The 18340-nt window shown below is 44.4% G+C and overlaps 2 protein-coding genes across 2 annotated transcripts; one reads left to right on the forward strand and one right to left on the reverse strand.

The window, feature by feature from the left end:
- The first annotated feature begins 3654 nt into the window (after positions 1-3654).
- Positions 3655-7214, forward strand: SSTR1 (somatostatin receptor 1). The gene has a single exon (XM_041471950.1). The coding sequence runs from the start codon at positions 3841-3843 to the stop codon at positions 5035-5037; it is 1197 nt and encodes a 398-aa protein (XP_041327884.1). The 5' UTR covers positions 3655-3840; the 3' UTR covers positions 5038-7214.
- Positions 7215-14602: 7388 nt separating this feature from the next.
- On the reverse strand, positions 14603-17554 carry CLEC14A (C-type lectin domain containing 14A). Its single transcript, XM_041472125.1, has one exon. It carries the CDS (start codon positions 17461-17463, stop codon positions 16246-16248), a length of 1218 nt encoding a protein of 405 aa, XP_041328059.1. The 5' UTR covers positions 17464-17554; the 3' UTR covers positions 14603-16245.
- Between the last annotated feature and the right edge of the window lie 786 nt (positions 17555-18340).

Consider the following 18340-nt stretch of genomic DNA (forward strand, 5'->3'; position numbering starts at 1 on the left):
TCCTTACAGGTAAAGTCCTTGGGAAAAAGAAAGAACTCTAAAAAAATAAAATTTCTAAGCACGTTCCCAAATTAGAATTGGTTTATGTCAGAATTTCTGCTTTAAAGGAATCTTTGAATGTTAAAACTATGCCATTATTGGTATTTAAAATGGCAGTATATCATCACTGAGATAATAAAATCCATTATTTCTGATCAAACAGTTCTACTTTATCAAATAGCTGAGGTTAAAAATTATGAGCAACACTGAACACTTGTAAAGATCAGTAGCTATAAATTATCAGTAAATTAATACCTATAACATTTGTTAGAGTAATTGATCTAAGAACAGGCACTCAAACAATTCCTTTTTGGAAGGTGATATCATTCTCTATTGTGAACTTTTCCATATCCAAAGGAAACTTCAGTGAATGGAGATATCAAACCTTCTGAGAGTATGCTATGGCACAGGTTACGTTATTATAATTATGCCTATGATGGCATTTCTTTTTCCTGGGTACTTACGTCAAGCAGGTGTGTGTGTGATACCTAATGGTGATAGTACTGTTGCAGGAATTACAATTTATAAGTTATTTATTTTGAATAAATGCAGTAAGAAAGAACATCATGCTCACATCTACTTCAACAGAAGAGTTTTTACTGACCCTCTTGGGTGCAGGGCATGGACAAATCCGAGCATGGCAAAGAAATGTGAAATGGGCGACAGCATGAATGTCTAAATGCCAATTTATAACAATATGAAAGAAGGAAACCCTTTGATTTGTGCTCAATAATTAAATGACCCTTGAAACAAATATTATGTAAACAAAAATTGAATTGTATTTGAACTGTAGGTTTTCCAACAGACTGAAGAGCTGAAACCAACCAGACGTTCTTGTTAATGGGTTTGCAGCTATTGACTTCTGCTCCTTCTCATATCAATGACTGAAGGCTGATTCATATTCTCTTAGTATACAAACACTAAAGATGATAATTCTTCACCTGAATTTATGTAACGGCAGAAATTTGAGCAGTGTCAGATAGCACATTGCAAAAAAAAATTTTCCATGGTGTTATATATATATATTTTTTCCTCTGTGTGCTGAAAGCTCTGATGCTAACACATCAGAATATACAACCTCTAAAACCCAAATGTAAGCATGAATTTTAATTTGTATGACATCCCCAAGTGCTCAAACATCTAGCTAAAACCTCGTATATAGGAACAGTCCTAGAATTGTAAGATCATTTGCAAAGGCTGCTCAATAAATGCATTTCTATATTAGAATACAAATACAAAAAGTCCTCAAAAGTCACAAAGAGTATCATCCAAACAGAACTTGTGTGAGCTTACTAAAAACTGAATAAGGTTATTTTTATAATGTGTAGGGGTGTATATATACATCTATATGTATTCACAATCTGCTCTTTAAACACAGAAGAAAAAGAAGCAGCTTGGAAAGGGTCATGCAAAGTATGCATGTGCTGAATGACACCTTGACAAGGTGTCAAAGAGCACATGCCCATCACATGGGAGTGCCTAGGGTATGTGACTGGAGGTGATGACTGCTATGAGCAAAGTCATACAGTCAGGGAGGTTACATGCATGTGCTTAAATAGATGCTGGTGCTGGTGAGGGGTATAAGGATATATATGGTTCTAGTGAGAATAAATTCCTGATGATGGGTTGTAATCAATTGATGGTAATGCTGCATGTATCTGCATATTAAAGTGGTGGGTAGTGATAATATGCATAATTGTGATGGTGGGCAGACGGTGATAACAAGAAGTGTGAACAGTAGGAGGTGATGGGTATGCATGCATGGTAAAATGTGTAGGCTGCAAGGATGCATGTGTGATGCTGAGTATAGTGGTGCTGCGGGGAGCACGTAGCAGCATATGCACTGTGGTGATATTTGTGTGATGCGGACCTGCTGTTCTTGACAAAAGTAGGTGGTGCTCTTGGGCAGCAGTTTATGTGAAGAGACAAGTCATTACCCATACAGGTGTGCTTTGCTCACACAGATGGGGGGGTACAGCCAACAGAATAAATAAGCATTTACTGAGTATTTTGTGTCTCAGCCTGTGCCAAGGGAATGTTGATGCGGTGAGCAAGCGTGAGGGTCTATGTGAACTAGAACCACGTCTGGTTAATACAGAAAGGGCAGCTGGTATATACAGAATGGTGGTGGTGGTATATGAAAATTGATTTAGTAGTTATGTATAAGCATTTAAGGACAGATTGTATACTCAGAACAATAACATATAGGGAGAAGAGACATATTGCCCAGCAGGAGAGGTGTATGGGAAGGTCATGCTCTTCTTTTTTTAAGAAAAGTTTGCTTGCCAGAGAAGAGACATGCAGTATTAGGACTATCTGAAGATGTTCATGTGTGTTTAGAACTGGTGGTGTGGATGAGGTGTTTAAAGTGTCAGTGTTTGCCTAGAGATGACAGCAGGAGGAACTACTGTTGTATGTGCGTTCATCTAGAATCAGGGTGTATGTAAAAACAGCAGAGTATAGGTCAGTGTATAGATGCAGTTGGTGAGTACAGCATGGCATAAGTTATGTAGTGACAGCTACATATATGCAGTGTATGAATGGAGGTGGTGCCAATGGTTTGTGTCACTGTAAAGGCTCAGGAGGGTTTATAGCATCCCCTGGTGTGGATACAATCCTATCAGGGATATGCATATGTTTTAAGTATATATTTTATATAAAAAAATATATATATATTATATTATATTATATTATATTATATTATATTAATTATATATTTTAAGAGAGGGGGTTGTAACACTGGTGAGGCATCACATGGTGGTTGAGCTTGAAGTGATCCTATGATTGGAAGCAGATGTGTGGGGACAGAGGCGTGGACAGCAGGTCTTGGCACAACTGTGGTGTAAATAGTTGTGTCAAGCTGCAGTGTGCAAATTGGTCACTCACCCTTGGATGTGAGGGACAAAGGCAAAACATGTGCCGTGGTGTTAGAATGTGATGGGGGGATATCTTTCGGGACAGAGTGTGCAGAGAAGGGCAGGGCTGCTTACGAGTGATATCTAGAGTTGTTGTCGGTGGGACAGGACAAGGTAGGGGGCGTGGAGCTGCGTGGTGGTAGAAGGCACGGACAGTGCTGTGTGCATAGGACTGAATGTTTTGTGCTTTGTCGGTCGGTGCCGTGCCTGGTGCCAGCGCTGTGAGGTGGGCAGTGCACATGGTGCAGTGACAGGAGAGGGTTACAGCAGCTGCGTAGACGTGAGGTATGCTTGCCTAGGTAACACTGCTCACCCACACAAGACCCAGGCTTTTTTCTTAAAGGACAAAGAATAGTCCCTTTGCCAGGAGTGCCCCTGGTCTGGACAGAGGTGCCATGGAGGGAGAGCTGCGGAGAATGGAGGGAGAAGAGAGGATGGTGGACGGGGAGGGGATCAGTGGGAAGTGGGGGAAACAATACTGGGTGGGGAGAGAAGCGCGGGATAGGAGGGCACTGAGTAGCGCGGGGCAGTGGGAACAGGGAACAGGCTGCCCTGGAGCTGCCGGATTTGCGAGCAGCCGGAGGGCGGGATGGGAGGCGGGCAAGGGGAGTGAGAGGTGGGAAGGGACACCCACTTACGTCTCCTCCTGCATTTTTTTTTTCTTTCCCTTCTTTCCTTAGCTGGTGACGCGCCGCTGCTATTAATCATTCACCAGCCGGGGAGCAGCAATTGCCGCCGCTCGGAGCGAGCGGCGCTGGCAGCCGCGTCTCTCCCGATGCCCGCGTCCCGCAGCCGCCGCGCCGGGATCCCTGACGGGATGATGCCCAGGGCAGCCGGCGGCGGACGCCTGCTGCTCTGAGCCGGGAAGCGGGGGTCCGGGCAGAGGATGCTCCCCAATGGCACCTGCCCCAGGCTTCCGGGCGGTGCAGGCAGCGACAGCGGCGACAGCGGCGGCAGCGACAGTGGTGGTGGCGGAGCCGGTGGCGCCTCGGAGGAGGCGGCGGCGGAGGGCATGGACTCGGGCGGCAGGAATTCCTCTGGCGCTCCGAACAGCACCCTGAGCGAGTCTCAGGGCAGCGCTATCCTCATCTCATTCATCTACTCCGTGGTGTGCCTGGTGGGGCTGTGCGGGAACTCCATGGTCATCTACGTGATCCTACGTTATGCCAAGATGAAGACAGCCACCAACATCTACATCCTCAACCTGGCCATCGCGGATGAGCTGCTGATGCTTAGCGTCCCCTTTCTGGTTACCTCCACCCTGCTGCACCACTGGCCCTTTGGCTCCCTGCTCTGCCGCCTGGTGCTCAGTGTGGATGCCATCAACATGTTCACCAGCATCTACTGCCTGACCGTGCTCAGTGTGGACCGCTACATCGCTGTGGTACACCCCATCAAGGCGGCCAGGTACCGCCGGCCCACTGTGGCTAAGATGGTCAATCTGGGTGTCTGGGTGCTCTCCATCCTCATCATCCTGCCCATCATCATCTTCTCCAACACAGCAGCCAACAGTGATGGAACGGTGGCTTGCAACATGCTCATGCCAGAGCCCACGCAGAGATGGCTGGTGGTCTTTGTGGTCTACACCTTTCTGATGGGCTTCTTGCTGCCTGTGGTGGCCATCTGCCTCTGCTACATCCTCATCATTGCTAAGATGCGCATGGTGGCCCTGAAGGCTGGTTGGCAGCAACGCAAACGCTCAGAGCGCAAGATCACCCTCATGGTCATGATGGTGGTGATGGTCTTTGTCATCTGCTGGATGCCCTTCTACATTGTGCAGCTGGTCAATGTCTTTGTAGAGCAGGATGATGCCACCATCAGCCAGCTCTCTGTCATCTTGGGCTATGCCAACAGCTGTGCCAACCCTATCCTCTATGGTTTTCTCTCAGACAATTTCAAGCGGTCCTTCCAGAGGCTGCTCTGCCTCAGCTGGATGGACAATGCTGCAGAGGAACCCATCGACTACTATGCCACTGCCCTCAAGAGCAGGGCATACAGCGTGGAGGACTTTCCCCCAGACAACTTGGAGTCAGGGAGCATGTACAGGAATGGCACTTGCACCTCCAGGATTACCACCCTCTGAGGAAGCATTCCTGTCCCCCAGCTCCCTTACTGCCGCCCAGCTCGAGGGTGAGCAAAGCCAAGGCTGTGGCATGGGGAGGCTGGGAGGGAGGGGATTTTGGTCCTGCCCACTGCCACCAGTGTTTGGCAAAAGAAAGAGCAAAGAAAACCCCACATCCTTGATTTGCTGCCCCCCTGCACCCTGGTTGCCCCGCCTTGAGAGCTAGTACATTCTCTGATGCTTTGACATCCAGTTAGTGAACTGTGGCTCTCATTGGTCTGGTAGCTTAGGGTCTGGTAGCCTGGCTCTGCCACTCCTCTCTGTGTCTGACAAGTGGCTGTAAAGGTCCTGCAGTGACTTCTCTCCCTCTGTCTTTTGTACAGTTTGTCCTTCCCCTTGGCTGGTGGAACACCCCAGGCCACTGAGTTGAGCCTGCTTCAGTCAAGTCCCAGCATTCAGGCTCAGACTCCCCTCAGCTGAAAATGACCCCACTCAACATCTGTCAGTACACAGGTCCCCTTCAGAGATTAGAAATGCTGGAAAAATTCCGCAGACACATACCTTGCCCTCCCCCAGGAAAGAGTGAGTAGCCTCTCTCTGTGCCTACTTTTCCCTCCCCCTGGAATAAAATAGAAAGCAGGGAGCAAAAAGTCCCCGAGAAAAAAGCAGCATTGTCATGGAAATATTTTTTTTGCTTTGCAGACAGCTTCTAACTCACTGGGACTTTGGCTTTCTGTTCTGCTTCGCAGAAGCAGAGCAGAAAAGGTCTTAGGAAAAAATCTGATTATTGCTGCGCTTTGGAGTAGTGTGGTAGGTTGCTCATGATGGGAGATAAGCAGTCCCGTGATATATAGGGAGCAGAGAGCTGGGACTCACTGAGATGGGAGCTGGGGGGACTGCTGAGTTGGGAAATGTTTGAATCTGTTCACACACACAGTAAAGTGTGCTGATAATAAAGTTTAAAGAGAGCGCTAGACTGTGAATCTGCTGTCTTGAGCCTGCTCCATCAGCTGTGAAACAGCAGTGAAGGGAGCTGAGACAGTTTTTGAATGACCGGGATGATGGCAAAGTCACTTTAGCCTATATGGAAAAAGGGGGAGTCATTTATAAATCTCCACCAGTCTCTGAAATAAATACTTGACAGAAAAAGTAGCTGTTCAGTAATAGCTATTACCCTAGCTCCAGTTTCTTCTGTTGCACTAAAAAGCCCCAACAAAATGGGTTTCATATGTTGCCAATGTAATATACTGACCCAGAGCTTCTTAATGTTTCATTTCTGAGAATTCTTGTTTTTAATGTGTGCCAGATGTCTTCTTGTTTGATTTTTATTTGATTCTAGTCACTGTGTTGTGAACGTGTTTTTCTGAAGCAATTTATACTGTGTACTTATGTCTGTGGTGGCTACTTGCAAGGTTCATTTAAAATGGGTGATGCTTAAGAAGGCTTCTTTCCAGATAAAAACATTCTTTTTTTCTAACTCTTTCATTTTCATTGTCTCCCCCACAGAAATTCTCTCTTGAATTTTCTCTCTTCTCCTCTTATGACAAAACAAATTTCATATAGACAGATGAAGCTTTCTTTGATAAATGACAGCTGAATGAAACCTTCTATCCCCACTCCCTTTTATCCCACACAGAAGCATCGGTACAGACTGTGTTGAAATAAGCAGCTATGTTTTTTGCTTTCTACCACCTATGCTAACAGTGTCACACAGTGGCAAATGTCCCAGTAGCTGTGACAAATCACTTCTCTAGCACAATACTGTGGTTGTATCAATTATAACTACTGGCAATATGAAGCAAGAGACTGGAAAAATCTCTAGTAGCAGCATACCCATAGCATTGTACTCGTAGCTGCTGTGCTTAAGTACAGTGTAAAGTGTAAGGTTGACAGTTAAGGCATCTAGTATTTGTGGTGGTGGACTGATTACAGGTTTTTGTTAAATTATACCCTTTAACTTTTATCAGCAGCAAAAAGCAGGATGCTACTTTGTACATTTCTCTCACCAAAACTTAGGTACTGTTAAATGAATGTATAAATTTAGTATTTCAAAGTTGTCTGATTCAAAGTCCATCAAAACGAGAGGAAAAAAAATCTTAATTCACTTCAATGGACTGTGAGTCAGCTCCTTTTAGTCTAAAAATTGCTAATGTGGAAACTGTTACATCCTTATTAAAATATTTCATGAAAAGCTTTAACAATTGTGCAGTTTCTTTTCTTTACTTCCTAGTGGACGCAATTTAAAGAAAAATTGCAAATATTGAATTTTGTCATGTTTTGCATGTACATATGGGGAAATGAGGATGAAATTGCTTTATAAGCTCAATTAAATTTTCACAGAAATCAAATGTCTGTCAAAACAGTAAAATGCCCCATGATATCCATGATGCTATTTCCAGGGCTTCACTTAAATTCTCACTCACAATATCTTCAAGATGACATAAATCTCGTAATCTTATGTGGTCCTTTTCACCCAGGCATATTCTGATGTATGGTCAGATTAAACAGAGAGTCAGTCTACTTTTTACTGTTGAATTTGCTTAATATCAGACATGATGAAGCAAGAGTGAAAAATCATAGAGATTCATACTGATGAAAAGTTGAACTGGGTTTTGTTCTTTCATTTTTTTTTCTCTTTGCCTTGCAAAGGTTGCGATGGAAGCCTGCACACCTACCAGTACATGCACTTTAGTTTCAGTTCTCCCAGGCACATCGCAGAGGTTGGGTCGGGCCTTCAGTAGATGGCAGACTTGCCTTCAGATGCATGGGCTGATTCACTCCCAGCCAGCACTGCCCTTATGATTCCTGGCTCTGTGTGGTTTCAGCTGGAAACAAAATCTGTTTATCCCAAACTAACAGTTGTTCATGCTATTTTTCACTCTCGGAGAGGTGATCAACAGCAGTAAATCACTCAATTTAGCTAGAAAGAAAGTTAGTTAGTTCATTCTGTGTTACTATTCTAAATAGTGGAACATAACAACCAGAAAGATAAAAAATTATTCTCATGAAATAATATATACCAGAAAATAAACAGAACTCTTTTTAATGCTTTCCAAATGGCAAATAAGAGTATTCAGATTTCATATGGAAATTATTTTAACTAATGCTTAATTCACTGAAAAAAAAAATAGTACAGTGGTTTATTTCTTGGTGACATTTTGACTTTTTTATACAGCTGCAAGTGGGTGAATTGTTATTTGTAACCAGTAGTAATTTTTTTGCTATTTCCCCATGAGTTTTGGTTTATATTTTAAAAATACTGCATTCACTTTGTCATGGATATTGGCCTTGTGGCCACTGAAACACAGGCAACCTTTGCACTTTGTTTAGCCTGCGACCTACACCCAGCAGTGGGACAGCACCAAGCCGAATCCAGTCAATGGACCGGACAGTTTTCTGTGGCATGTATTCCAGAGAACATGGAAACTCACATGGAACACATGGAACTCACATCATGTGGGAAGCACACATCAGCTGCAGCATTTTCCCACTCAAAGAAAGGTGCAGAGGAAATTGCTTTCCTTTCTCACCAGGCTTCCCAGTGCAGTAGCAAACGCAACACATCTCAGAGTCCTGAGGCTGGCTGCTACCTGCAGTTAGTGGACTTGAACAAGACTGCTCACAGAGGCACTTCATATCTGAACAGTGGATGAAAAAGGTGATGGTTGCATGCAGATATTCTGCCTCTTCAGATGGTCCCTACAGCAGAGAACATTACACAGAGTATGGTTTCTTTGCATTTGACTCTTAAAGAGCCCATTTGATATCTTCACAGAGAATGAGAATCAGTTTTCTAATGGATGTAAGAATTTCTGAAATGCCAGCTTTCCAGAGAATCAGAATCTTAAACAGGCTTTCTGGTTGTTTCTGGAAACCTAGAAATCTGCATTTCTAATATATATGGCATGCTCTATTAACACTGACTATTTGCTGTATTTTAACCTGTTACCAAAATCAGCATCCTAATTCTAAATATGAAACTAAGTCTTACTGAAATAAAATAACCCAGTGATGTCATACATTCATGTTATATAAGGTTTGACTTTGCCATATTTCTAGAACAGTAGCAATTTCATGTCTTATAATCCTGATTTAAAAAAAAGATCCAAGAACAATAATTTCAAAAAATCAGAATAAATTAGCCAAGAAAGAAATATCAATCCAGTGTTCTAAACACTGTGATTTTAGTTCCTAGGAATCTTAATTGACACCAGGGCTCTACAGACAAGAATGGGAATTATGAATCTCTAGAGTAGAATAAAATACTTCTACTGAATTGTGTATTTAGCACCTACATCCTCTTCAACATAGCCTTATTTGGCTGATAACTTCAGGCTAAGCCACAGGAAGAAAGGATGGTTTACTAATTAGATTTCTCTTTAAGAAAAATGCTTTTAGATATTACATTTTATGGAGAGAAATGACCGAGAAAAATAGGTGAAACTGAGAGTATTTCAAAGTATATCATTAGATGGCTACAAACCAAGCAAAATTTTGACAAGACAGATGCTTTTCAATAAAAGCTAAGTATGGCTACTCCCTTCGAACTTTGTTTCTCCAAAAGCATAAAATCTGTATTTGGCAGAGCAATAAGCAGCTATGAAGCAGAGACAGAAATGTGCTGTATACTTCCTGAGGTGTATAGGTTTTTGTATCCAGTCTGGATGGAATACATTTGTCATTATATGATTATCATGTCTATGATGGGTAGAGTCACCTTGGAAACTATATAAATGTACAGAAAATTCCTTCTGCTCTCCATTCCCCCCCACCACCAAATGTCTTTTCTTTCAGGTTCTTACACTGTGTAATATGTCTAAGGGCTGCTCTGTGGGTTCTTGAGCTTCCTAACTAGAAAGGCTCAAAAAAAAGCGCCCAAATTCACAGCATAGGGAAGTTGCAGGACAGATAACAATTACCAGATTTCTGACTTGGGATCTGAATTGTGTTGTATTTCTGACTTGGAGCAGGATTGTAGGTCTCCACTTACCTTGTTGGTGACAGTGCTGTTGTCAGTGCACATGTGGGCCCTACCAGCCCAGGGGAAGCTGCTGGAGGGTGCTGGACTGCACTGCACTTCATAAAGCTGAGCAATGCCAGGTGGCACCAGCGCTGCTGCCGCGGGCTGAGTGTGGCACACAGCACTTGCCCGTGCTCAGATTCACAATGGAAAGCCCAAGGGATTGCTGGTCAGCTGGAGTGGTCCAAAATGTGGCAAAGCTGGATATCTGGGGGAGAATGGATATAAAAGAAGGCCAAACTGGTGGATACTTGATACTGAGCAGAGAGAGAGAGAAAGAATCTGATATGGAGAAAAATCAGGTATGTGACAGCCAGGAGAGGCCATTTTGTTAAGAACTGAGGGAAGTAAGTAGAGTCCAGTACAGGCATTGCAAAGCAGGAATTTGGCTCTTTCACATAATTAACTTCCATTGTTTAGAGTACAGCAAAACATAAACTCCCAACTCAGCAAAAAACATGAAGTTGTGCTTTTTATGTCAGCTGATGTTTTCCAAGCTGACTGTTATTTTTGAAGGTTAGAAAAAATCTAGGCATTTCTTTCCTAAGAACTAAATGACAATTTAGATACTTTATGGAATTACTAGAAACTCAAGAAAACAAGGCAGAAACAAATAGATAATAGATTTTTCTGAATGTTAATTTATTTTGGATTTTTCAGATTCTTTGAATTTCACAGGGTTTTTTTTTTCTTTATCATTAAAATAGAGAAAAAGTTCTAATAATTTTTTTCTTAACATAAGCCAAGAAGAACCTCATATTGACAAGACAGAAATTGAATACAGAAGAATTTTCACTGCTCTTTCACTGTCATAAAGTAAAATTTACATAATTTCTTACTTGAGCAGAATCTTCAGTACAATGACTGGGATAAATCCTTTCCCTTACAGAAAGATATAAGAATGAAAAGTAATCGCATTCCTCTCCACAGACATTACAGACTTTGATCACTTATAATCCCACTCAAGCTATCTGTACTTATGATCTTATGTTATGTTCCAGAGAACAGTGTAAATCATTCTTATCAGCCAAAAACACAAGGCCAGCTGGTTACATTCCAAAAACAAAACCATGCTAACCATGTTTTTCTGACAGGTTATAGCCCATGTGCTGTTCCTGGCTTAACGACTGAAAATATTTATTTGTGTGCAAACTTCCACATTTTGAGTAACGCCTGAAAACATACGCAGCAAGAAGATGGTTAGGACAGATACACCCTGGTAAAGATGGATGCTTGCCTGCCTTTCTCATCTTCCCCTTATCCTCTCTGTGAACCTGCAGTCTTCTTTCTCTTATATTACCCCTAAAATACATAAGAGTGGTTGTATTCCCATTTTTCTGACTCAGAATGCAAAAGGACTGGCAGGTGGAAGGAAGGGAAGCACATAACAAATGCAGGACCACCACCGCACCTCTGCATTCCACAGCTCCACTGCTGCTTCCACTCCACCTGAAGTACTGTGTTCTCCTCTGGAGTCCCCAACATAAGAAGGATGTGGATATGCTGGAGTCCAGAGGAGGCTACACAGATGATCAGAGGGTTAGAACACCTCTCCTACGAAGACAGGCTGAAAGAGTTGGGGTTGTTCAGCTAGAAAAGAGAAGCCTTCCAGTACCTACAAACAACCTTCCAGTACCTACAAAAAAGATTAAGAACATTTTCCTAGGGCTTGTGGTGACAGGCCAAAGGGGAGTGGCTTCAAACAAAGACAGTAGGCATGGATTAGGTATGAGGAAGAAATTCTTTGCTGTGAGAGTGGCAGGACACTGGACCAGTCAGCTCAGCAAGGTTGTGAATGCCTCATCCCTTGAGTGTTCAAGGGCAAGCTGGATGGGGCTCTGAGCAACCTGGTCTAGTGGAAGGTGTCCCTGTACACAGCAGGGGGTGGAACAAGATGGTCTTCAAGGTCCCTTCCATCCCAAACCATTCTATGATTCTAGTCAGCAATTCAGAAAAGGGAAAATATTTGCTTGCTTACAGATGATTTCCACTACACATCCACTTTCAAGTCTTCCAGCCCCAGGCAACAAGCCCAGGAGAGAAAGACAGGGCTGCATACGGAGGGAAGAAGAAAAGTTATTAAGTTTAATATTTTGAAGCCCTGGGAATGTGGTTACTGCTGCTGCTGTCCTGCTGTGTTTGCTTTTTGAGTCAATTACATATCTTTAGTGAAATATATTAATTGCCACACTACAGCTTTGGTAAGTATCTACATACTGAAAAAAAATAATAATAACAATAATAAATAATAGTATAATATTTATTATAATAAACAAAAATAATATTTCTAGAAGGAACTACATTACATCTACCAGTGATTGACCACCATGTAATAATGAGGAAAGATAACTGGAATTTAAAACATGAAAAAAGTTAAGTGATAGGAAGTTTCTAGGGGAAGCACAGAATCCATTATATTTTTAATATTCTTTAAGCTATATGATACAATTAAACAAGGAGAAGTGTTGTCAGAAGTATTCAAATTTTTCCCGCGTCCACTTATAGATTTAATTTCAGTCCCAAAGAACACCTAATTAAGCCCTTAGCAGCATAAATCATTCTTTTTAAAAAATGTGGAAATTAAAATATTTTTTCTGATTATTTGATGAAACAAACCATTAAAAATTCATCAGTTGTTGATAAATAAAATGTGCAGCAGACAAATAATATGCCTACCAGTCAAGCTATCTTTGTAGGAATTAAGGAAATCTAAAATTGGCAACATGGGCCACTTTTTGGATAATTGTGATAGACAAGAGATCTGGACATTCCTATTCTTTGCAGGAATCACCATTTCCAAATGTAGACTAACAGTTTCTCTCTATCATCATTTCATTACAAATGTAAGCATTTTAAACTCACAGATACAAAGTTTATATGTGATTTATATGGCTTTAATATGGGATGAAATAATATTTTTCTTATGGTGGAAAAACAGTTGGAATATATTGGAATATGTTTAAATAATGTTTATTCAATGGACATGTGTGCAACATGAGAGAAAAGATTTGTCTCTATCTTTGCCATGTTTTGGAAAAATACTTGCATTTGATTGTGGGTTTTTTATGTGGTGTTACCTAACAATTTTTATTAGAATTGCATCCATTTTCATAATCAGAAACTTATATTATTTCAGTACTTGTTATGATGATCTGTACTCATTATGTTCTTACTTATTCTCCTTCCATGGATGTAAACAGCAAACCATGCTCTGAATCTGCCTTGCAGACCAGTGAATCATGGTTGTGATATGAACCAATGGTTGCATGACAGGCACGTGTTGGTTTCTTATTCACTAAAGACCCAATCTGATCAAGAGTGGAAAGCAAAAATGATCAATCCTTTCTCCCAAACCATCTCCTTTTTGGTCTGAACCATTAGAGAAATTCATGCATTTCAAAGTTGCTTAGGTTCCAAAAAAATGCAAATACAAATCCATTTGTATTCTACTGACTGCAAAAATAAGGTAAAAAACCCCAGACATACTGAACAAGAATCTCTAACACGTAAAAGCAATAAAAGCCATAATAAAATTATGACCATTTAGCCATGCCTTGAAGAGACAGAAGGCACCATGAGCTTGCTTTTAGAAAAGTGACTTGCACAGCTGGAGACTTAAGTGAGCTGATTTTTCTGATTTAATTCTAAATGTGTATTTTACAGGTGTTTAAATATAAGTAGCCTCCATATGCCTTCTTTACAGTCAATGCAGAGAAAGGGCACTTTCAGGATGCAATTCATCGGTCCTGTTTTCAGCACCTAGTCTAAAATGAGATTAATTGCAAGCACATATTTCTCTCAATAGGCAGTGCAGGTGTCTAGGTGAGTAAAATGTCTAGATGAATTATTGGAGATACCTACACATGGTAAGATGGATCCCATCCTTAGATGCAATCCTTAGATGATTTGACTCACATGAGTCAAATTATAAGCTGGGGAGAACATAGTAGAACCCTTGTGTATTCCTCTAGACAAATGTCTAAAGATCCTGAATTGTGTGAGAAAAAGAACTCTCAAATCAAAACATGATTTTACAGGAAGAGTGAAATGGGAATTATGAGACAGGTGAATGGCTTGCAAGGGCATGAACTTGTATATTTTAACTAAATAGTCTGAGTCACATACTGAGAGATGTTGAGAGATGCCAAAATAAGTAGTCAGGTGCTTAACTCAGCACTTAATTCTGTGCTTGGTAAGACTCCAGAAACAGAAAAAGAGTTTCTAGAGCTTAGGAAAACACACCTGGACAGTCCCATCAGACTATCAGAAGAGTTCAGCCACCTGATACAAGAGAAAGACTAAAACATACAAAAAAATTTAGAGAGGCTTTCATTCATCTTAGCTGCTCTTAGCTTATACAGCCCCTGATAGAAGAAGGGAGCTCCACATACACCATCCCATAAAAGAAATTACTTACACTGACAGCAACAGGAGTGGTATTAAGAAATAAGGCATTAATGGCTAAGTAATTTTCCAAATCTGTTCACATCTGAATGTAGAATCAAGCCTCCTGCCCAAGCTGAAAAATGCCTGCCTTCTGAAATACAAATGTTAGATAAACAGATGAAAAAAAGTATGCAGATTATGAGTCACGCTGTAATAAGTAGCATTCTCACTTAGCTGGATTTAATTCATGATACAAGGGAATTTATGGCTACAGTCAGTCTGATGGCTCACAAATATCAGTGACCTCTTTACCAAAAACAAAACACTGTTTGCCAGATAGCAACTGCCTATAGTCATAAAAGGGAGAGAGAGGGAAAAATAAAAAACTTCTACTTACATAATTATTTATCCTTAGCAGATGTTTACACCATATTTATCATCAAGTCTTTGCTTGCAAGAAAAATAGGTAATAATAACAGGCAATATTTTTTAAACAGGGTTCTTCAAATTCAACAGGAAAGTGTCAAAATTAAAATAGTAGTAAGAATGTCAGCTCTCAAGAGCGGAAAACAAACAAACAAGCAAGTGTATTTAAAGAGACATTTCAGAGATTAAAGTTCTCTTAAGGGAAGATAATATTTCCCTATTCTCCCTGCACCCCAAAAGGCTTGGATGAGACCACTTAGATATGTATAACTGCACTCAGAAAACCTTGAATCAATATTTAATATTACAACTTTAATTGAAAACCAACACCATAATAATAATAATAATAATAAGTGAGCATCAGCACTCTGAACTGCACAGAAAGCAAGTTCTGCAGCCAGGTTGAAAGCTCCTCTACAGGAATTCCCAAGGGAAATCACAGAGGAAGTGTTTACCTCATTTAGAAAAGGGCACAAACAGTGAATCTTTCCTTACTCTCAAGGGACTCCACAGAAAACAATATATCTGACTAAAGAGAATGAGATTTGCATGATGTATTTGGACTCATGTTAACTCCTCTCGCAGTGTGGTGTGTCAGCACCTTGTCTGATTCTAAGGGAGCCACATATTGCATACAGAAAGCAAGTTTTGTAACTGTCTAACTTAGGAGAAAAACAGTAACTGAAAAATTTATTCTCTGCTACAATAAAAATGAGTATGAAGTAACAAACAAGGAAGTGATTTACATCATCCTTTATTCTTTTCATCAGCTGAAGTATAAAACTGACTCCCCATTAACCTCTCACTTCCTCAGCAATTTAATGGCTTTCTAAGTATAGAAATGCTCTTTCATTTTTTAAGAATGTCAGTATGAAAGCTTATGGGTTGCAGTTTCGCCCAAAATTATGGCAGTTCACCTCTCCAAAAGTTCCAGCCATTATATTGAAAACGAGAGCCTCCAAGTACCACTGGAGGTGGTGACTTCTAAATTACAAGATGCAAGTGCTCAAAGTGGCCCACTTTATGCTTGCTCCAAGTACGGCACCCGACGAACAGCTTCTGAGAGGATAAAAATGCACAATTGTTGCAGCTGCAATCGCTCTGCCGGCCAGGCTGATCTATTTATATTTTAGTGAAATCAGCACCGAAATAACTGCTTTTCAGACCGACAAAAACTCCGACTGTCCAAAGACTTCAATCCCCTCAAAATAACGCCGCTACCCGCTCCTGCGTTTGATAATGTCCAAGCCCTGCCCAGCGAAGTCCCGCGGCGCCTCTCCCTCGGCTCCCCGCGGCAGCAGGGCTGGGGGCAGGAGGGACGCGGGGAGCCGAGCGCTGGCCCGGGGGCAGCTGCCGCTCGGGGCAGCCCCGAGGGACGCGGCCTCGGCGGTCCGGGGCTATTCACGCCCCGCTGCTCCGCCGGGCTCCGCCGAGCCTGCCTCCGCCTTGCTGCCGGCCTCCGGCGGCTCCTTGTCGCCGCGGCCCTCGGACTTCTTGTTAAAGCAGATTTTGAACACCCCCAGGACGGTCATGACCAGGATGATCAGCACCACCACAGCGACTGCCACCAGGATGAAAACGTAGTTGGAAGAGGAGGAGGAGGAGGAGGGCGGCGGAGCAGCCGTCTTCTCTCCGCCGACGGCGGCCGTGGCGGTGGCGGGCGGCTCCGTGGAGCGGCCGGGTGTCGGAATGGAAGGACGCCGCCCCTCCGCCCTGGCACCCGACGGTTCCGTGGGGCCACCTGTAGCGGTGGGGGCCGGCCCTGTGCCCGGGCAGGGAGTTCCATCCGGACCGCCCGGGATGCAGGCACAGGCGAAACTGCCGGCTGCATCGCGGCACCCGGCGGCCTCGGCGCACCGCCCGCTGTCGGGGCTCCTGCGGCCGAAGGGGCAGGGGCAGAGGGGCTTCTCTGCCGCCTTCCAGGCGAAACCGCCCGGCTCGGGCTGGCAGGTGAGCCGCACGTCCCCGCCGGGACACGCCACTGTCAGCACGGTGCCCGGCGGGCTGAAGCCGGGGCCGCCGCTGCGCTCCTCGAAGGGGAGCCGATAGTCGAGGTCGAGGGCGCCCGCGGGACTGAGGTCGGGGCAGGCACCCTCGTACCGGTACTTGCAGAGGTAGCCTGGGCTTTTCAGCCGGCAGACTCGCTCCTTCCAGCCCCATGAGGCGTCAGCCGCCAGGTGCAGCCCAGCGCAGCGGGCGGTGAGGCAGGACCGCAGGGGCTCCTGCAGCCACCGGTCGAGCGCCGCCGGCACCTCCCGCGGGGCCGTCCCACCCCCGACGCCCTCCCAGGAGAAGCCGCGGAGCGGCTGCTCGTTGTGGGTGCAGGCGGAGGCGTTCCTCTTCAGCCCGACCCAGAAGAACGCGGGCGCGGGCATCGCCGCCTCTGCCAGCAGGTCCAGCAGCAGGCGCAGCTCCGGCTCGCTGCTGACCCAGGCGAGGCTGCCCCGCCGCTGGTCGCAGGCGCCGCGGGCCTCGGCGTACGAGACGTTGGCGAGGTGGGCGCTGAAGCAGGCGCCGGCCGACAGGCAGCGCACGGCGCCCCGCGGGGGCGGTGGGGTCCGGCCCAGGGCGCAGGCCGCGGCCAGGAGCAGGCACCAGGGCCCGGCCCGCCTCATGCCGGCGGCGGGACGCGGCGGGCTGAGGGACGCCGGCTGCCCCTGCGGCTGTGGTGGCGTTCGGACCCGGCTTGGACTGGCCTCTGCTGCCCGCGCCGTCCCTCTCCAGCGCCGGCCCCGCTGCCATGGCCCTCCCCCGGACCTGCCGGAGGAAACGTGTCGGGAGCCGTGGCTGACCTCGGCATCCTCCGTTTGTTGGAGGGCCCAGGACAAGCAGCTCCCGGCGCCGCCAGGAAGCGCTCGCCCAGCCCGGCGGGCGGGTGTCCAGCCGCCGGGTAGGACGCTGCCTTCTCCGCTGTCGGAGGGACAGGAGGGTGGCGAAGCCCTGAGCCGCGGCTGTCGGACCGAGGTCACGGGCCCGGTTTTAGGCCCGTGCCCCCGAGATACCTGGGCCATCTTGCTAGCTTGTTGCACAGCGCTTTCTGGAGAAAAGCGGTCCAGCTTCAGTTATCTCTTCCTTGAAGGATGTAGGTTTCTTGGTTAGGTGAAGCTGTGCAATCAACCCCGTAGCTCCCGAACCAGGGGGCCATTTAACAGTCACAAAATTTGATTCAGCTCTCGGTTTTCCAGCAGGCTGGCCTAAATGCATCATGCATCAGGTGCCTGCATTGATTTCGGTAGTAGTTCCTGAATGAGCTTCACTGATCCACTGCAACTGTTCCTCCGAATGTAGTTTTTGCCTCATTTTCTTACTTCTTACTATTATTTCTGTGTGCTGTTGCCTGACATGTACATTCATGTACAGCATGGATCTGAGTGTCTTCCCAGGTATTTCATGTGGCATGGAACTGCAGGCATATATGTGCATTTTGTTTTCCAGGTTTTACTTTGGAAAAACCCATGCCAATGTTTTTGGTTTTGTGATTAAAACATAATA

The sequence above is a fragment of the Pyrgilauda ruficollis genome, unplaced genomic scaffold, assembly GCF_017590135.1.
Source record: "Pyrgilauda ruficollis isolate IOZ18807 unplaced genomic scaffold, ASM1759013v1 scaffold28, whole genome shotgun sequence".
Taxonomy (NCBI): domain Eukaryota; kingdom Metazoa; phylum Chordata; class Aves; order Passeriformes; family Passeridae; genus Pyrgilauda; species Pyrgilauda ruficollis.